General features: G+C 44.7%; 1 protein-coding gene across 1 annotated transcript in view; it reads right to left on the bottom strand.

The window, feature by feature from the left end:
- Positions 1–3888, bottom strand: part of LOC121549273 (opsin-5-like) — a 37909-nt gene extending 34021 nt beyond the window's left edge. The window contains exon 1 of the mRNA XM_041861132.1: positions 3747–3888. Coding sequence (XP_041717066.1) covers positions 3747–3879 — 133 coding nt within the window. The 5' untranslated portion in view covers positions 3880–3888. The remainder of the gene's footprint in view (positions 1–3746) is intronic.
- Between the last annotated feature and the right edge of the window lie 16895 nt (positions 3889–20783).

Raw genomic sequence — 20783 nt, 5'->3', positions numbered from 1 at the left:
TACCCTCCAAGCTCATCATTAACCTCTGGCCCTGGGTCTGAACCCCGCTCTGTGCAACTGTGTCCTGGACTTCCTGACGGGCCGCCCCCCAGGTGGTGATTGTAGGAAACAATACCTCCACTTCGCTGGGTGCGTGCTCAGCCCCCTCCTGTACTCCCTGTTCACCCATAACTGCGTGGCCACGCACGCCTCAATCATCAAGTTTGCAGACGACACAACAGTAGTAGGCCTGATTACCAACAATGACGGACAGCCTACAGGGAGGAGGTGAGGGCCTTGGCGGAGTGGTGCCAGGAAAATAACCTCTCCCTTAATGTCAACAAAACGAAGGAGCTGATTGTGGACTTCAGGAAACAGCAGAGGGTGCACGCCTCTATCCACATCGACGGGACCGCAGTGGAGAAGGTGGAAAGCTTCAAGTTCCTCTGTGTACAGATCACTGACAATCTTAAATGGTCCACACACACAGACAGTATGGTGAAGAAGGCGCAACAGAGCCTCTTCAACCTCAGGAGGCTGAAGAAATTCGGCTTGGCCCCTAAGACCCTCACAAACTTTTACAGATGCACAAATGACATCATCCTGTCGGGCTGTATCACCGCCTGGTACAGCAACTGCACCGCCCGTAACCGCAGGGCTCTCCAGAGTGGGGTGCGGTCTGCCCAACGCACCACCGGGGGCACACTGCCTGCCCTCCAGGACACTTATAGCACCTGATGTCACAGGAAGGCCAAAAAGATCATCAAGGACCAACCATCCGAGCCACGGCCTGTTCACCCCGCTACCATCCAGAAGGCGAGGTCAGTACAGATGCATCAAAGCTGGGACCGAGACTGAAAACCAGCTTCTATCTCAAGGCTATCAGACTGTTAAATAGCCATCACTAACCGGTTACTCAACCCTGCACCTTAGAGGCTGCTGCCCTATGTACATAATAATGGAACACTAGTCACTAGATTTGTGTGTATTGTTGTGAACTGTTAGATAATACTGCACTGTTGGAGCTAGGAACACAAGCATTTCGCTACAATACAATTTGATTTGAACAGCCTTTAGCAGCAGTCACCTATGCCCCGTGCAGTCTGGCAGACCAAATGGTGGCCTTTACAACTAAGTATCCCATAGTCAACATGTCTGTAGGCTATCATAGATCAGTTGTGTCCTGTAACTGTGTTAATTAGCATGAACATTCAAACCTTTCTTGATGTGAGGATATTTATAGAAAGGCGAGGGCACATTAGAATGTGTTTAACCTGTTAATAGACTAACCACCAACCATCACCATTTTTGTGATACATCAGTGTCAAGATTTCACCTTAATCCTTTTAGTTGCCTTCCAAGAAGAGGGTTTCCATTTGTTTCCAATGCAACTTAACCAACTTAACCAACAAAATAACCTGTAATTACTACTGTACCCTTTAGAGGAGAAACACACAGTGATTTCCAGTGGGGAGTCTGTCTGTATCTAAGGAGGCGGCATCTCTTTCTAACTGCATGTTGTTAACTGCTGATACACAGCCACCTCTTGTGTGTTCTTTTAAAGTCCCTTTCATGTCAATATGCCACATAGCTGATAATAGCAGGTTAATATTTCCACATTTTGTGTCATTACAACCTTATACTAAAATTGATTAAATCAATCTACGCACAATACCCCATAATGACAAAGCAAAAACAGGTTTTTAGAAATGTTTGCTAATTTACTAAAAACGGAAATAATACATTTACATAAGTATTCAGACCCTTTACTCAGTACTTTGTTGAAGCACCTTTGGCAGCGATTACAGCATTGAGCCTTCTTTGGTATGACGCTACAAGCTTGGCACACCTATATTTGGGGAGTTTCTCCCATTCTTCTCTGCAGATCCTCTCATGCTCTGTCAGGTTGGATGGGGACCGTTGCTGCACTGCTATTTTCAGGTCTCTCCAGAGATGTTAGATCGGATTCATGTCTGGGCTCTGGCTGGGCCACTCAAGGGCATTCAGAGACTTGACCCAAAGCCACTCCTGTATTGTCTTGGCTGTGTGCTTAGGGTTGTTGTCCTGTTGGAAGGTGAACCTTCACCCCAGTCTGAGGTCCTGAGCGCTCTGGAGCAGGTTTTCATCAAGGATCTCTCTGTACTTTGCTCCGTTCATCTTTGCCTCGATCCTGACTAGTTTGCCAGTCCCTGCCGCTGAAAAACATCCCCACAGCATGATGCTGGCACCACCATGCTTCACCGTAGGGATGGTGCCAGGTTTCCTCCAGACGTGACGCTTGGCATTCAGGCCAAAGAGTTCAATCTTGGTTTCATCAGACCAGAGAATCTTGTTTCTCATGGTCTGAGTCTTTAGGTGCCTTTTGGCAAACTCCAAGTGGGCTGTCATGTGCCTTTTACTGAGGAGTGGCTTCCGTCTGGCCACTCTACCATAAAGGCCTGATTGGTGGAGTGCTGCAGAGATGGTTGTCCTTCTCGTAGATTCTCCCATCTCCACAGAGGAACTCTAGAGCTCTGTCAGAGTGACCATCGGGTTCTTGGTCACCTTCCTGACCAAGGCCCTTCTCCCCCGATTGCTCAGTTTGGCTGGGCGGCCAGCTCTAGCAAGAGTCTAGGTGGTTCCAAACTTCTTCCATTTAAGAATGAAGGAGGCCACTGTGTTCTTGGGGACCTTCAATGCTGCAGACATTTGTGGTACCCTTCCCCAGATCTGTGCCTCGACACAATCCTGTCTCGGAGCTCTACGGACAATTCCTTCGACATCATGGCTTGGTTTTTGCTCTGACATGCACTGTCAACTGTGGGACCTTATATAGACAGGTGTGTGTGTTTCCAAATCATGTCCAATAAATTGAATTTGCCACAGTTGGACTCCAATCAAGTTGTAGAAACATCTCAAGGATGATCAATGGAAACAGGATGCACCTGAGCTCAATTTCGAGTCTCATAGCAAAGGGTCTGAATACTTACTTAAATAAGGTATTTTTGTTTTTTTATTTGTAATACATTTGCAACAATTTCTAAAAACCTGTTTTCGCTTTGTCATTGTGGAATATTGTGTGTAGATTGCTGAGGATTTGTATTTATTTAATCCATTTTAGAATAAGGCTGTAACGTAACAAAGTGTGGAAAAAGTCAAGGGGTCTGAATGCTTTCCGAAGGCACTGTATGTATGTAGATTTTATCCACATTCTCTGTAACGTAGGCAACAGCTACAGTACTCTTCATGTTGTCCACGTAACATCTCCCTTTGGTCCACACAAAAATTGATATAGGAGGAGAGGGTTATGTTTATAAATTAAACTTTCCATCATCTTTGAAAAGGTGCAATGAGTGATGAAAAAGTATGTGGAATCCTAACAATCTGATTATTGCTATCAACTGAAGCAAAGCTGAAAAGCTACTGAATATAGGATCTTCTACATTCGAAAATAAAATGACCTTCTATACAAATCCCTTTTCAAATTTTGAATCTACAATGTCTTTAGGCATCTTACAGATGGGTGCCGGTACTGTTTATATCTAGGTGCAGGAGCTCCACAATACCTTTGAGCTAATATTCTATAGGAGGAAGAGGAGCTTAAGCAGTAGAACATTTGAGGTGCCAGTATTCAGCTCCAGTGAGCTCCTGCCCAAGTCAAGCACTGGATGTAGGATCTTAATTTGAGACAGTCTCTTATCAGGAATATAAGCAGAGGATATCAGTGAGTCTCTTGATGAGTCTACTTCCCTATGCAGTCTACTGCCCTGTACTTTATTGACACTTACCTATAATGCAGATGTAGAAAGCAGCCACGATGTCGGCCTCCTTGGACAGCTTGGAGGCAAAAGGGTCGCTCGCCAGGAGGTAATGGGGGACATAATTGGGGAGAGCTGAGGTGTCATTCACCATCAGAGCCATGATTAGGAGTTTCAGCCTCTTCCTGGGGAGCCAAAACAAAAAAGAAAAAGCAGTAACACACCTGATTACTAGCTCAAATCATGTCTTGAATTATCAGTCTGTACCTCCATGATGTTCAGTGCTGTATATTGTATATGTATATTCTAATGGAGGACAGCGATAAGAGAGAGTGAATTTAATCAAACTCTTGGCCATGTAGCTCAGTTGGTAGAGCATGGCGCTTGCAACGGCAGGATTGTGGGTTCATTTCCCACGGGGGACCAGTATGAAAATGTATGCACTCACTAACTGTAAGTCGCTCTGGATAAGAGCGTCTGCTAAATGACTAAAAATGTTTTTAAAAAAGAAGAAAAAAAAGAAGAATAAATCCCAAATTAGTCACCATGGGGTTCAGTCTGGTTTCCTGCTGACTGTCCTTGGTTATCTCTCCCTCCGCACCGTCTCACCTAGGGTGACCACATGTCCTGGATTGTGCGTGACAGTCCCGCATTTTGGCTCTTTGTCCCTTATCCCGCAACCGAATAATCATGTCCCGCATTTCATCAACAAATTCAAACACCAACAAGAAAGGTTGATTTGTCCCGTATTTCAGTCTGACATGTCAGCAAAGAGGAAGAGGCGAAATCTGTCCAAAATAAGCCCTGCCTTTGGGACAACGACTCAATTGTTAGGGCGGAAACATGAGCATCTCGTCATCTCGTCTCTGTTTGCAGTCACGTTGCGCTTTTGACAAGATATACTGTATATCATAAGGATGTGGTGCTGGAGATGTTAAACACTTAACAATCATTATTGAGATCTGATATTCAATGGCGCTGGAGGGGATGGCTGCCGTTTTATGGACTCTCTATTTTGTGTGTTTTTTCACATTGTTTGTAACTTATTTTGTACATAATGTTGCTGCTACCGTCTCTTATGACCGAAAAGAGCTTCTGGACATCAGAACAGCGATTACTCACCTTGAACTGGACGAAGACATTTTCATTAATGAGTCGGACGAGAGGGATTTGCTCCAGACACCCGACAGGGCCCTCATCCCTGTCATTCGCAGTAGAAAGAAAATGAGATATCACGGAAGGAGATCGGGGTGCCTGGTAAGGAGCCGGCGACGAGTGGCTAATCTGCCTTTGCCATCAATACTATTGGCCAACTTACAATCGCTTCATAATAAAGTGGACTACAATCACGTATATCCTACCAATGGGACATTAAAAACTGTAATATCGTATGTTTCACCGAGTCGTGGCTGAATGAAGACATGAATAACATACAGCTGGTGGGTTATACACTGTATCGGCAGGATAGAACAGCAGCCTCTGGTAAGACAAGGGGTGGCGGTCTATGTATATTTGTAAACAACAGCTGGTGCACGATATCTAAGGAAGTCTCAAGGATTTGCTCGCCTGAGGTAGAGTATCTCATGCTAAGCTGTAGACCACACTATCTACCAAGAGAGTTTTCATCTATATTCTTCGTAGCTGTCTATTTACCACCACAAACCAATGCTGGCACTAAGACTCAATGAACTGTACAGTCGTGGTCAAATGTTTTGAGAATGACACAAATACTAATTTTCACAAAGTCTGCTGCCTCAGTTTTGATGATGGCAATTTGCATATACTCCAGAATGTCATGAAGAGTGATCAGATGAATTGCAATTAATTGCAAAGTCCCTCTTTGCCATGAAAATGAACTTAATCCCCAAAAAACATTTCCACTGCATTTCAGCCCTGCCACAAAAGGACTAGCTGCCATCATGTCAGTGATTCTCTCGTTAACACAGGTGAGAGTATTGACGAGGACAAGGCTGGAGATCACTCTGTCATGCTGATTGAGTTAGAATAACAGACTGGAAGCTTTAAAAGGAGGGTGGTGCTTGAAATCATTGTTCTTCCTCTGTAAACCATGGTTACCTGCAAGGAAACACGTTCCGTCATCATTGCTTTGCACAAAAAGGTCTTCACAGGCAAGGATATTGCTGCTAGTAAGATTGCACCTAAATCAACCATTTATTGGATCATCAAGAACTTCAAGGAGAGAGGTTCAATTGTTGTGAAGAAGGCGTCAGGGCGCCCAAGAAAGTCCAGCAAGCGCCAGGACCGTCTCCTAAAGTTGATTCAGCTGCGGGATCGGGGCACCACCAGTTCAGAGCTTGCTCAGGAATGGCAGCAGGCAGGTGGGAGTGCATCTGCATGCACAGTGAGGCGAAGACTTTTGGAGCATGGCCTGGTGTCAAGAAGGGCAGCAAAGAAGCCACTTTTCTCCAGGAAAAACATCAGGGAAAGACTAATATTCTGTACAGGGATTGAACTGCTGTGGACTGGGGTAAAGTCATTTTCTCTGATGAATCCCCTTTCCGATTGTTTGGGACATCCGAAAAACACCTTGTCCGGAGAAGACAAGGTGAGCGCTACCATCAGTCCTGTGTCATGCCAACAGTAAAGCATCCTGAGACCATTCATGTGTGGGGTTGCTTCTCAGCCAAGGGAGTGGGCTCACTCACAATTTTGCCTAAGAACACAGCCATGAATAAAGAATGGTACCAACACATCCTCTGAGAGCAACTTCTCCCAACCGTCCAAGAACAGTTTGGTGACGACCAATGCCTTTTCCAGCATGATGGAGCACCTTGCCATAAGGCAAAAGTGATAACTAAGTGGCTCGAGGAACAAAACATCGACATTTTGGGTCCATTGCCAGGAAACTCCCCAGACCTTAATCCCATTGAGAACTTGTGGTCGATCCTCAAGAGGCGGGTGGACAAACAAAACCCCACAAATTCTGACAATCTCCAAGCATTGATTATGCAAGAATGGGCTGCCATCAGTCAGGATGTGGCCCAGAAGTTAATTGACAGCATGCCAGGGCGGATTGCAGAGGTCTTGAAAAAGAAGGGTCAAAACTGCAAATATTGACTCTTTGCATAAACTTAATGTAATTGTCAATAAAAGCCTTTGACACTTATGGAATGCTTGTAATTATACTTCAGTATACCATAGTAACATCTGACAAAAATATCTCATAACACTGAAGCAGTGAATTTTGTGAAGACCAATACTTGTGTCATTCTCAAAACTTTTGACCACGACTGTATACGGCCATAAGCAAACAGGAAAACGCTCATCCAGAGGCGGCGCTCCTAGTGGCCGGGGACTTCAATGCAGGGAAACTTAAATTCGTTTTACCTCATTTCTACCAGCATGTTAAATGTGTAACCAGAGGGGAAAAACCTCTAGACAACCTTTACTCCACACACAGAGACGCGTACAAAGCTCTCCCTCGCCCTTCATTTGGCAAATCTGACCATAATTCTATCCTCACGATTCCTGCTTACATTCAAAAACTAAAGCAGGAAGCACCAGTGACTCGGTCAATAAATAAGTGGTCAGATGAAGCAGATGCTAAGCTACAGGACTGTTTTGCTAGCACAGACTGGAATATGTTCCGGGATTCTTCCGATGGCATTGAGGAGTACACCATATCAGTCACTGGCTTCATCAATAAGTGCATCGATGACGTCGTCCCCAGAGTGACTGTACGTACATATCCCAACCAGAAGCCATGGATTACAGGCAACATCCGCACTGAGCTAAAGGGTAGAGCTGCCGCTTTCATGGAGCGGAACTCTAACCCAGAAGCTTATAAGAAATCCTGCTATGCCTTCCGACGAACCATCAAACATGCAAAGCGTCAATACAGGACTAAGATCGAATCGTACTACACCGGCTCCGACGTTCGTCGGATGTGGCAGGGCTTGCAAACTATTATAGACTACAAAGGGAAACACAGCCGCGAGCTGCCCAGTGACACGAGCCTACCAGACGAGCTAAATTACTTCTATGCTCGCTTCGAGGCAAGTAACACTGAAACATGCATGAGAGCATCAGCCGTTCCGGACGACTGTGTGATCACGCTCTCCGTAGCCGATGTGAGTAAGACCTTTAAACAGGTCAACATTCACAAGGCCGCAGGGCCAGACGGATTACCAGGACGTGGACTCCGAACATGCGCAGACCAACTGGCAAGTGTCTTCACTGACATTTTCAACCTATCCCTGTCTGAGTCTGTAATACCAACATGTTTCAAGCAGACCACCATAGTCCCTGTGCCCAAGAACACTAAGGTAACCTGCCTAAATGACTACCGACCCATAGCACTCACGTCTGTAGCCATGAAGTGCTTTGAAAGGCTGGTCATGGCTCACATCAACACCATTATCCCAGAAACCCTAGACCCACTCCAATTTGCATACCGCCCCAACAGATCCACAGATGATGCAATCTCTATTGCGCTCTACACTGCCCTTTCACACCTAGACAAATGGAACACCTATGTGAGAATGCTATTCATTGACTACAGCTCAGCGTTCAACACCATAGTGCCCTCAAAGCTCATCACTAAGCTAAGGACCCTGGGACTAAACACCTCCCTCTGCAACTGGATCATGTACTTCCTGACGGGCCACCCCCAGGTGGTAAGGGTAGGTAACAACACATCTGCCACGCTGATCCTCAACACGAGGGCCCCTCAGGGGTGCGTGCTCAGTCCCCTCCTGTATTCCCTGTTCACTCATGACTGCATGGCCAGGCACGACTCCACCATCATTAAGTTTGCTGATGACACAACAGTGGTAGGCCTGATCAACGACAACGACGAGACAGCCTATAGGGAGGAGGTCAGAGACCTGGCTGTGTGGTGCCAGGACAACTACCTCTCCCTCAACGTGATCAAGACAAAGGAGATGATTGTGGACTACAGGAGAAAAAAAAGAGGACCAAGCACGCCCCCATTCTCATCGATGGGGCTGTAGTGGAGCAGGTTGAGAGCTTCAAGTTCCTTGGTGTCCACATCACCAACAAATTAACATGGTCCAAGCACACCAAGACAGTCGTGAAGAGGGCACGACAAAACCTATTGCCCTTAAGGAGACTGAAAAGATTTGGCATGGGTCCTCTGATCCTCAAAAGGTTCTACAGCTGCACCATCGAGAGCATCCTGACTGGTTGCATCACTGCCTGGTATGGCAACTGCTCGGCCTCCGACCGCAAGGCACTACAGAGGGTAATGCGTACGGCACAGTACATCACTGGGGCCAAGCTTCCTGCCATCCAGGACCTCTATACCAGGCGGTGTCAGAGACCACCCTAGCCATAGACTGTTCTCTCTGCTACCGCACGGCAAGCGGTACCGGAGCGCCAAGTCTAGGTCCAAGAGGCTTCTAAACAGCTTCTACCCCCAAGTCATAAAACTCCTGAACATCTAATCAAATGCCTACCCAGACTATTTGCATTGCCCCCCCTTTACGCTGCTGCTACTCTCTGTTTATTATCTATGCATAGACACTTTAATAACTCTACCTACATGTACATATTACCTCAATTACCTCGACTAACCAGTGCCCCCGCACATTGACTCCGTACCGGTACACCCTGTATATAGCCTCGCTATTGTTATTTTTACTGCTGCGCTTTAATTATTTGTTACTTTTATTTCGTATTATTTTATATTGTATTTTTTGTGTCATTTTTTTTGGTATTCTTTCTTAGAACAGCATTGTTGGTTAAGGGCTTGTAAGTAAGCATTTCACTGTAAGGTCTACCCCTGTTGTATTCGGCGCATGTGACAAATACAGTTTGATTTGATTTGATATTCAGCGCAGCGCAAGGCGAGACGTAGGCCAATGTCATATTATCAACCAATCACTTCAAATCTGTTGCTCATTCAACATATTTTCTGCTACTTCACTCAATTCGATTTTCAAAGTCTCCCTTCCTAACTGTTTTACATTCCCTGAGACAAACCAGAAATGTTTCCTTGGCCAAGTATTCCAAAATGTTCATAAAAAGCCACACATTTGGTCTCTCGTTTCTGCATGACCAAGTTTTGCACGAGGCAAAGGAGTAACCTATATGCACACTTAAATTAGCTTGTTCAGTGGAACAATAATAATCATGCAGCCTACACTGTCCCGTGAATGTCCCGCAAAATCAACTCTTTGTTCCGCATTTGGGTATTTTAAATGTCACCCTAGTCTCACCTCTCATCAGCACAACAAAGCACAGCGATGATTGGAAATCACTACTATATTTATTATGAGAAGAAGCAAATAACTTTACCAAGAGACCATCAAAATTAACATCTAAATCTGATTGTTTTCTTTTCGTTTTGTTATGGTACCATTTCAATGTTCTTTAGTGTTTTAGTCACACTGTTTTGAGTTCAAAGGCAGAAACTGGACACACAAATACTCACAAACCAGACACAAGATCACACACACATACACGCACACAAACACAGTAATTTGTGAAAACAAATAACCCCAAATTTCTGGTGGTCATACAGGGACTCACTGCTGGGACTCGTGAGTCCACATGAGTTAACCTTTAAACACGCACACAAACACACACACAATCAAACACTATAATCCTTTTGTGAAATCCCTTTCTGCTGGCCAGTAGGTCCTTCAGCAGGCAGGCACACCGTAGCCCTTAAGGCACCCGCATGCTTTCCATCGAAAACAGTTTCTGCATATATTATGACGACTTTTTGGTCTTCGTTTTGGTCTTCAGCAAGGGTTTTTTCAGCTGTTCGTGCACACAAAACATTTTCTGGAGGCAAGCCAAAGTTTGGTAGCCGAAGTCTACACCCCTTCGTCGGTGATTGGGCAACAGTAGGGATTCTTCAATTAAGTGTTTGTTGTCATTCAATGAGAGATGCCTCGTTTTCATGCAAATACTGCACCAAACATCTTAATTACCTGTAAAATTGTGCGACTAAGACCTCACCTGCAAACACATAAAAATGTATTACAGATTTCTTGAGTTATCTTAGATTAATTCAGACTATTTTGAGCTTTTTTGTCATTTTTCAAGCGAAGGTCTTTCAAGAGAGTATGCGAGTTCACTTCTGACATCACTGTTGATGCCAAAGAACTCACACTGAAACTCTAAACTGAGAGTCACAACAGGAGACAGATATCATTCTATTGCTGTTGAGTGTGCAAGTAAACCTCGGCAACAGAATCTACAGAATAAGTTTGTCTCATACCTGTGTAATAAACCTGTAGTTACTCTGGTATCAATAACATGTTGTTACGTAGTAATTTAGTAATTGATTTCCATTGTAGAGGAGTTGAGCAGTTATTGTTGTTGCAAGTTATTGTTGTTGCAAAACAACTGTCAGGAACAGTCCATAAGAACATTTCTGCAAACCATTGTAAACAACTATAATTGTTTCAACAAAACTATTTTGTTTTGCTATGGCCATTCTATTTGAAACTTCTTTGACCGGGACATACAATTGTACAGCTATGACAGATTTTGGTGCATGAAAAGTATTATTTCTTCAGGCTACTGCTCAAAAGAGAAGAATAGTTGGCAAAACACAAATCAACATTGATGGCTTGAACCTGACCTGTAATCAACATGGTTTGTCTTCTCATGTGTTATATCAAATCTATCATCATCATCAGCAACAACAACACCAACAACTCTTTCTTCCTATTTATCACCACAATCATCATTCATCTGTGCCACCTATATAAACACCTCACCAGCATCTTAAAAGACCCCATAAACTAGCTACAGATCCAGAGCCTTGCTGCAGAACCACCCACCACATCCAATATCAATAGCTTACGTACAGTCGCTAGTGAAAGTCTACACACCCTTTGCACAGTAGAAAGAGGAGGAAGGGAAGCGCTACTAAGGTACACAATAGTAAATGTTGGTAGACAGAAGGTGCTCTTTGGTCAAAGGGGTGAATTGGTCATCAAAAAGAAAGGAGGACCAAGGCACTCTTCATATAATTAATTAAAATGCCTTTATTTGTATGGCATGTTCAATAGAAACAAGGTTTTTAAAAAATGAGACGCGTTTCGGCTGCATGGCCTTCGTCAGGCAGTACAAATAAATAATACAATGTCCTCTTTTGAACAGCTTTTCCAAATAGCCCTAATTTGAAGAGGGAGTGGTTACAAAGTTGATTGGACACACCTAGTAAGCAATACTATACACATTAAAATGTGAAATACTGTAACTATGTTATCATACAAATACAACTCCAAGTTAGAAGTATCAGAACACTTAGAAAGGTAGTTCTAACCTTAAATATGACTGGGAAAAGTGTCAAAAATAAGAAAACAATATATTCCATAGTACACTAGCAACCAGCAAAACATGAACAACAAGTCTAAACATAGCTGAGGGCAATTGAGCACAATGTCCACTAGATGACAGCAAATGGACCTATCACAACCCTACAGGAAGTGTGAGAAATCCATATCCTCATTTAAACCAGGGTATTTAGTGGCCTGTAGTTTGTAAATCCAAAAACGTTCCCTTTGGTTTAACTGTTTAAGACGGTCCCCTTTTCTAATAGAGGCCGGAATATGATCAATACCCATAGCTTGTAGGGAGGCAGGGTTACCATGGTGTAAGGACTTGTAGTGCCTTGCCATTGGGTAGTCTTCATTGCCTACCCGTATGGCGTATTTCTGTTCCGCTAAGCGGTCTTGAAGGCGTCTCTTTGTCCGTCCAATGTAGAACACCTTGCACTGTGGACATTCCAATCTATAGATGACATGAGTGGTTTTGCAGTTAATGAAATGCTTGACGTAATACTCCATTTTGGAAGCTGTGTCAACAAAATACTTTTTCTGTGCAATATTTCTGCAATGGTTGCACTGGTTACATTTAAAAGAGCCCTTGGGTTTGTGGTCAAGCCAAGTTTTTTGAGAGTCATCTGGAAGATAACTGTGGACTAATTTGTCATTTAGGGTAGGACATCTCTTAAAGTTTATGACTGGTGGCTCAGGAAAGACTTGGCATGGTAGCGTATCACTTTGAATGATTCCCCAATTATTTTTAATGATTATTTTAATGTTCTCTCTTTCAGTGCTGTATTTTATAACAAAATACACTCTCTCTGATGTATCACGAGGCACTCCCTTTCGCAACAAGTTCTCTCTGTCAAGTAATCCAGCCCTTATACCTGCATCTTTCAGGACCTGAACGCTGTAACCCTGATTCAAGAAGCGATTCTCCAATTCAGCAGATTTGACACTGTAGTCTGTTTCCTGATCGCAAATTCTGCGGACTCTTTGGAATTGGCCATATGGAATATTCTCTTTTAGCCTTTTGGGGTGAAAGCTGTCTGCCCTCAGAATGGTATTCCCATCTGTAGGCTTCCTAAAGATTGATGTGTGCAAACAACCTTTGTCATTTTTACTAATGTCGAGGTCCAAAAAATGAATGTTATCCTTGCTGTACTCCATAGTTAGTTTGATGTTAAGGTATTTTTGGAAGGAAATAAGTTCATCTTCTGAGCCGGACCAAAACAGGCAAACATCATCAATATAGCGTCCCCACCATATAATCCGGTCAAAGAAATGGTTATTAGAAGGATCCAAAATTAAGTCATTTTCCCATTTACCCAAGTACAAACCAGCGTAGGAAGGGCTGTAGCAAGCTCCCATGGCACATCCTTTGACCTGTTTAAAAATACGGTCCTGAAAGATAAAGATGTTATGATTAAGAGTTCATTCAGTCAGTGAGACAATGAATTCTGTAGGAGGCATCTCAGTTTCAGGTCGGGGACTCAAGAAATGGTGCATAGCTGCCAAACCTTGTTCATGTTCAATGGTGGTGTATAGAGACTCCACATCCATGGTGACTAAAAAGGAAGCTGTACCTACAGTGGGGGAAAAAAGTATTTAGTCAGCCACCAATTGTGCAAGTTCTCCCACTTAAAAAGATGAGAGAGGCCTGTAATTTTCATCATAGGTACACGTCAACTATGACAGACAAATTGAGAAAAACAAATCCAGAAAATCACATTGTAGGATTTTTTATGAATTTAATTGCAAATTATGGTGGAAAATAAGTATTTGGTCACCTACAAACAAGCAAGATTTCTGGCTCTCACAGACCTGTAACTTCTTCTTTAAGAGGCTCCTCTGTCCTCCACTCGTTACCTGTATTAATGGCACCTGTTTGAACTTGTTATCAGTATAAAAGACACCTGTCCACAACCTCAAACAGTCACACTCCAAACTCCACTATGGCCAAGACCAAAGAGCTGTCAAAGGACACCAGAAACAAAATTGTAGACCTGCACCAGGCTGGGAAGACTGAATCTGCAATAGGTAAGCAGCTTGGTTTGAAGAAATCAACTGTGGGAGCAATTATTAGGAAATGGAAGACATACAAGACCACTGATAATCTCCCTCGATCTGGGGCTCCACGCAAGATCTCACCCCGTGGGGTCAAAATGATCACAAGAACGGTGAGCAGAAATCCCAGAACCACACGGGGGGACCTAGTGAATGACCTGCAGAGAGCTGGAACCAAAGTAACAAAGCCTACCATCAGTAACACACTACGCCGCCAGGGACTCAAATCCTGAAGTGCCAGACGTGTCCCCCTGCTTAAGCCAGTACATGTCCAGGCCCGTCTGAAGTTTGCTAGAGTGCATTTGGATGATCCAGAAGAGGATTGGGAGAATGTCATATGGTCAGATGAAACCAAAATATAACTTTTTGGTAAAAACTCAACTCGTCGTGTTTGGAGGACAAAGAATGCTGAGTTGCATCCAAAGAACACCATACCTACTGTGAAGCATGGGGGTGGAAACATCATGCTTTGGGGCTGTTTTTCTGCAAAGGGACCAGGACGACTGACGACGGAAAGAATGAATGGGGCCAAGTATCGTGAGATTTTTAGTGAAAACCTCCTTCCATCAGCAAGGGCATTGAAGATGAAACGTGGCTGGGTCTTTCAGCATGACAATGATCCCAAACACACCGCCCGGGCAACGAAGGAGTGGCTTCGTAAGAAGCATTTCAAGGTCCTGGAGTGGCCTAGCCAGTCTCCAGATCTCAACCCCATAGAAAATCTTTGGAGGAAGTTGAAAGTCTGTGTTGCCCAGCGACAGCCCCAAAACATCACTGCTCTAGAGGAGATCTGCATAGAGGAATGGGCCAAAATACCAGCAACAGTGTGTGAAAACCTTGTGAAGACTTACGGAAAACGTTTGACCTGTGTCATTGCCAACAAAGGGAATATAACAAAGTATTGATAAACTTTTGTTATTGACCAAATACTTATTTTCCACCATAATTTGCAAATAAATTCATAAAAAATCCTACAATGTGATTTTCTGGATTTTTTTACTCATTTTGTCTGTCATAGTTGATGTGTACCTATGATGAAAATTACAGGCCTCTCTCATCTTTTTAAGTGGGAGAACTTGCACAATTGGTGGCTGACTAAATACCTTTTTTCCCCACTGTATATTATTCAATTCCTTAATTTTGTTCAACACATCTGTGGTATCTTGAAGATAGGCTGGGAGTGACGTCAGAAAAGGCTTAATAAAGTAATCAATGTACATAGAGATGGGTTCTGTCAGACTTTCATTACCACTAATGACTGGCCTGCCTGGGGGATTTTCAAGATTTTTGTGTACTTTTGGAAGAAGGTAAAAAGAATCCATACGCGGACTGCCATTGAAAAGAAATTTGAACTCATTGTCTGAAATCTAGCCATTCTCCTTAGCTTCTGTGAGGATCCGTTTCAATTCAGTTTTTAGGTCCTCTGTAGGGTTGAAGGTAAGAGATTGGTAGAATTCATCATTGTCTAATTGACAGTAGGCTTCTGTCACATATTTGTCTTTACTCCACACTACTGTAGTGCCACCTTCGTCTGCTTTTTTAACCACTATCCGTTCATTTTTGGACAATGATTCAACTGCATCCCTCTCTGTCTTAGAAAGGTTATGTCGTGTTTGGTTGGAGTCAATTTTACCCTGAAACAGATTCTCCACATCAAAATTCACCTTCTTGGCAAATGTATTTAGTGTCGCATTCTGGACAATGGGACAAAAGGTGGACTTGGGCTTAAAAGGTATTTTTGAGGGAACAGAAACTGCCTGACCTGAGACACTGGCGTCTGTAGTTGGAGTGATGTTTTGCTTGTACCAGGCCTTCAGATGTAGATTCCTATAGAAACGAAATAGGTCAATCTTTGTATTAAATTCATTAGTTGAGGATGTGGGCGCAAAGGACAGTCCTTTAGACAATACCCTTACGCAATCATCAGAAAGGGGTTCTCCAGAAAGGTTGATCACAGCCTTGATCTGGTCCTGCTCCGTGTGGTTGGATAGTCTTGATTTCTTCCTCCCCCTCCGTGTTGGCCTCTTCCGCGTCCTCTCCCTCTCTTGTTGAGGTACCTGCGTGACTCCTCTTCCTGATCTAAAAAATCTTGGGAGGAGCTGGCCTCTGATTGTCTGGGGTGATCCTCATCGTCACTGCTTGTAAAGTTGAAAGAAACAGATCTAGGCTTCCTCCTCTGCGGATGTGATTCTGAATTCTTGCGCGTTGGTTTTCTCCAGGCAAAGACCTTGCCATCTCTATAGTCTACTTAATCTCTTCTACATGTTCTTAGCTTGTCTTGCTTCAATGTCAGAGTGAATGTGTCTACTTTCTCTTTCAAGATCTCATCACATTGTGCTTTGTTGAAATTGTCACTGTGTTCTGTGATTTTCCTTTTTACTTCTTCAATTTCTGTTTGGAATACTTGTCTGTCCTTTTTAGATTATTCTATTAGAAGTAGCATTAGGTCAAAAGAACACTTGTTGAGAATAGCCTCCATTTATCTCTAAATTCAGTTTTACCTTGTGCTCCAGTAGCTGGAAACTTCATAATACGGAGTCCTCTAGGGATTAGGCCTTTCCTCCAATAGTCAGACAAGGTGATAGAATTGAGGTAAAGTTTGGTGTCTTTCTCCATAAGGTGTTGCAAGTCTCTGTAAGCCTTGTTCAAGTCCATTCCAGTATTCTCTGTGGCTGTCATCTCATCTAGCAGTGAGTGGTAATAGTGGTAATAATCCTTTGGCCCTCTTCATGGGAACAGGAAAATCTTGTAGCCTCTTGGGTAAAATCTATAGTTTGAGTTGTTAAATGTCCCCAAAAACACAGAAAAAATTACTGTGGAGCTGCTTCCTCTAAGCACCACCCAAGTGCGAGGTGAGTAGTCATGCTGTACTTCGCTCCGCAGGTAATATGACACATTACATTACAATGGAACGATTTGATTAGTGTAATGTTAGCTAGCTACATAGTTGTATTTGTATCAAAGATAAAGGTGTAGTATAGAGAAACTATCGAGGTTAGCTAGCCAGCTACAATCGTTCGCAGCGACGCTGTTTTTCAAACAAAGTCAACACCGCAGCCATTGCTAGCTAGCAGTACTGTAGCAACTAAATACAATATCCTTTTAGCCAGCTACATTCGTTCGCAGCGACGCCGTTTTTCAAACAAAGTCATCACCGCAGCCATTGCTAGCTAGCCAACGCTACCAGCACTGTAGCAACTAAATACAATATAATTTTAGCCAGCTACATTCGTTCGCAGCGACGCCGTTTTTCAAACAAAGTCAACACAGCAGCCATTGCTAGCTAGCCAACACTACCAGCTAGCAGTACTGTAGCAACTAAATACAATATCATTTTAGCCAGCTACACTCGTTCGCAGCGACGCCGTTTTTCAAACAAAGTCAACACCACAGCCATTGCTAGCTAGCCAACACTACCAGCTAGCAGTACTGTAGCAGCTAAATACAATATAATTTTAGTCAATGAGAATTTTGCAACATAAAGCTTCCCTTTCTGAACATTCGAGATGTGTAGTCCACTTGTGTAGCTAGCATGACTGACTTTGTGCCATCTAGCCAACGTTTAATTATTGCTGCGTTATGAAAGGAACTGGACACGAATTATCTGTTTAGTGTGTTAACACACTATTGGTAGTTTGTTGTAACCAAGTATTGGTTCTAAACCATGTGTTATTGGATGCTAGCATGCTAGTTAGCTATGGCGTCATAGGATACGGTGCCCTGTGCGGTTTTCATGGAAGAATACTGTACCAAGTTAGCTAGCTGAATAAAGTAAGTTAGAGTCTATTCCTAGAAACATTGAACCGCTGTAGTTTACAACAATTCTAATTTCTAAAGTGGAAGTTGGGAGAGTTATATTCGGGTGTTTCAGTGAAACAATTATAGTTTCTGAGGTGGAAGTTGGGAGAGTTATATTTGGGAGTTGTGGTGAGGGAGGCCCCGCTCTCTCCTTTCCCAGATGTTTAGTTCATTTCATTCCGATCTCCTCTGCATTATTGTAGCCATTTGCTGCAGCCTGTCAACTATGCCTCTGCCTATCCCTGTTCTCTCCTCTCCGCACAGGCTACACAAACGCCTCACACCGCGTGGCTGCTGCCTCTCTAACCTGGTGGTCCCTGCACGCACCACACACCTGGAGTTCCAGGTCTCAGGCAGCCTCTGGAACTGCCGTTCTGCTGCCAACAAGGCAGACTTCATCCCAGCCTATGCTACCCTCCAGTCCCTCGACTTCTTGGCGCTGACGGAAACATGGATTACCACTGAAAACACTGCTACTCCTACTGCTCTCTCCTCGTCTGACCATGTGTTCTCGCATACCCCGAGAGCATCTGGTCAGCGGGGTGGTGGCACAGGAATCCTCATCTCTCCCAAGTGGACATTCTCAATTTTTCCCCTAACCCATCTGTCCATCTCCTCATTTGAATTCCATGCTGTCACAGTCACTAGCCCATTTAAGCTTAATATCCTTGTCATCTATCGCCCTCCAGGTTCCCTTGGAGAGTTCATCAATGAGCTTGACGCCTTGATAAGTTCCTTTCCTGAGGATGGCTCACCCCTCACAGTTTTGGGGGATTTCAACCTCCCTACATCTACATTTGACTCATTTCTCTCTGCCTCCTTCTTTCCACTCCTCTCCTCTTTTGACCTCACCCTCTCACCATCCCCCCCTACTCACAAGGCAGGCAATACGCTTGACCTTATCTTTACTAGATGCTGTTCTTCTACTAATCTCACTGCAACTCCCCTCCATGTCTACGACCACTACTTTGTATCCTTTTCTCTCTCGCTCTCCTCCAACACTACTCACTCTGCCCCTACACAGATGGTAATGCGCCGCCGCAACCTTCGCTCTCTCTCTCCCGCTACTCTCTCCTCTTCCATCCTATCATCTCTTCCCTCTGCTCAATCCTTCTCCCTCCAATCTCCTGATTCTGCCTCCTCAACCCTCCTCTCCTCCCTTTCTGCATCCTTTGACTCTCTATGTCCCCTATCCTCCCGGCCAGCTCGATCCTCCCCTCCAGCTCCGTGGCTTGATGACTCATTGCGAGCTCACAGAACAGAGCTCCGGGCAGCTGAGCGGAAATGCAAGAAAACTAGACTCCCTGCGGACCTGGCATCTTTTCACTCCCTCCTCTCTACATTTTCTTCATCTGTTTCTGCTGCTAAGGCCACTTTCTACCACTCTAAATTCCAAGCATCTGCCTCTAACCCTAGGAAGCTCTTTTGCCACATTCTCCTCCCTGCTGAATCCTCCCCCCCCCTCCTCTCTGTGGATGACTTCGTCAACCACTTTGAAAAGAAGGTTGACGACATCCGATCCTCGTTTGTTAAGTCAAATGACACTGCTGGTCCTGCTCACACTGCCCTACCCTATGCTTTGACTTCTTTCTCCCCTCTCTCTCCAGATAAAATCTTGCGACTTGTGACTGCAGGCCGCCCAACAACCTGCCCGCTTGACCCTATCCCCTCCTCTCTTCTCCAGACCATCTCCGGTGACCTTCTCCCCTACCTCACCTCGCTGATCAACTCATCCTTGACCGCTGGCTATGTCCCTTCCGTCTTCAAGAGAGCGAGAGTTGCACCCCTTCTCAAAAAACCAACACTCGATCCCTCTGATGTCAACAACTACAGACCAGTATCCCTTCTTTCTTTTCTTTCCAAAACTATTGAGCGTGCCGTCTTTAGCCAACTCTCTTGCTATCTCTCTCAGAATGACCTTCATGACCCAAACCAGTCAGGTTTCAGGACTGGTCATTCAACTGAGACTGCTCTTCTCTGTGTCACGGAGGCTCTTCGCACTGCTAAAGCTAACTCTCTCTCCTCTGCTCTTGTCCTTCTAGACCTGTCTGCTGCCTTTGATACTGTGAACCATCAGATCCTCCTCTCCACCCTCTCCGAGCTGGGCATCTCCGGCGCGGCTCGCTCTTGGATTGCGTCCTACCTGACCGGTCGCTCCTACCAAGTGGCGTGGCGAGAAGCTGTCTCCGCACCACGTGCTCTCACCACTGGTGTCCCCCAGGGCTCAGTTCTAGGCCCTCTCCTATTCTCGCTATACACCAAGTCACTTGGCTCTGTCATATCCTCACATGGCCTCTCCTATCATTGCTACGCTGACGATACACAACTAATCTTCTCCTTTCCCCCTTCTGATAACCAGGTGGCGAATCGCATCTCTGCATGTCTGGCAGACATATCAGTATGGATGACGGATCACCACCTCAAACTGAACCTTGGCAAGACGGAGCTGCTCTTCCTCCCGGGGAAGGACTGCCCGTTCCATGATCTCGCCATCACGGTTGACAACTCCGTTATGTCCTCCTCCCAGAGTGCGAAGAGCCTTGGCGTGACCCTGGACAACACCCTGTCGTTCTCCGCTAACATCAAGGCGGTGACCCGATCCTGTAGGTTCATGCTCTACAACATTCGGAGAGTACGACCCTGCCTTACACAGGAAGCGGCACAGGTCCTAATCCAGGCACTTGTCATCTCCCGTCTGGATTACTGCAACTCGCTGTTGGCAGGGCTCCCTGCCTGTGCCATTAAACCCCTACAACTCATCCAGAATGCCGCAGCCCGTCTGGTGTTCAACCTTCCCAAGTTCTCTCACGTCACCCCGCTCCTCCGCACACTCCACTGGCTTCCAGTTGAAGCTCGCATCTGCTACAAGACCATGGTGCTTGCCTATGGAGCTGTGAGGGGAACGGCACCTCCGTACCTTCAGGCTCTGATCAGT

This window comes from Coregonus clupeaformis, chromosome 33 (genome assembly GCF_020615455.1).
Source record: "Coregonus clupeaformis isolate EN_2021a chromosome 33, ASM2061545v1, whole genome shotgun sequence".
NCBI lineage: Eukaryota > Metazoa > Chordata > Actinopteri > Salmoniformes > Salmonidae > Coregonus > Coregonus clupeaformis.
Note: the sequence above shows the minus strand (reverse complement) of the source record. Positions and strands in the feature narration are given on the sequence as shown.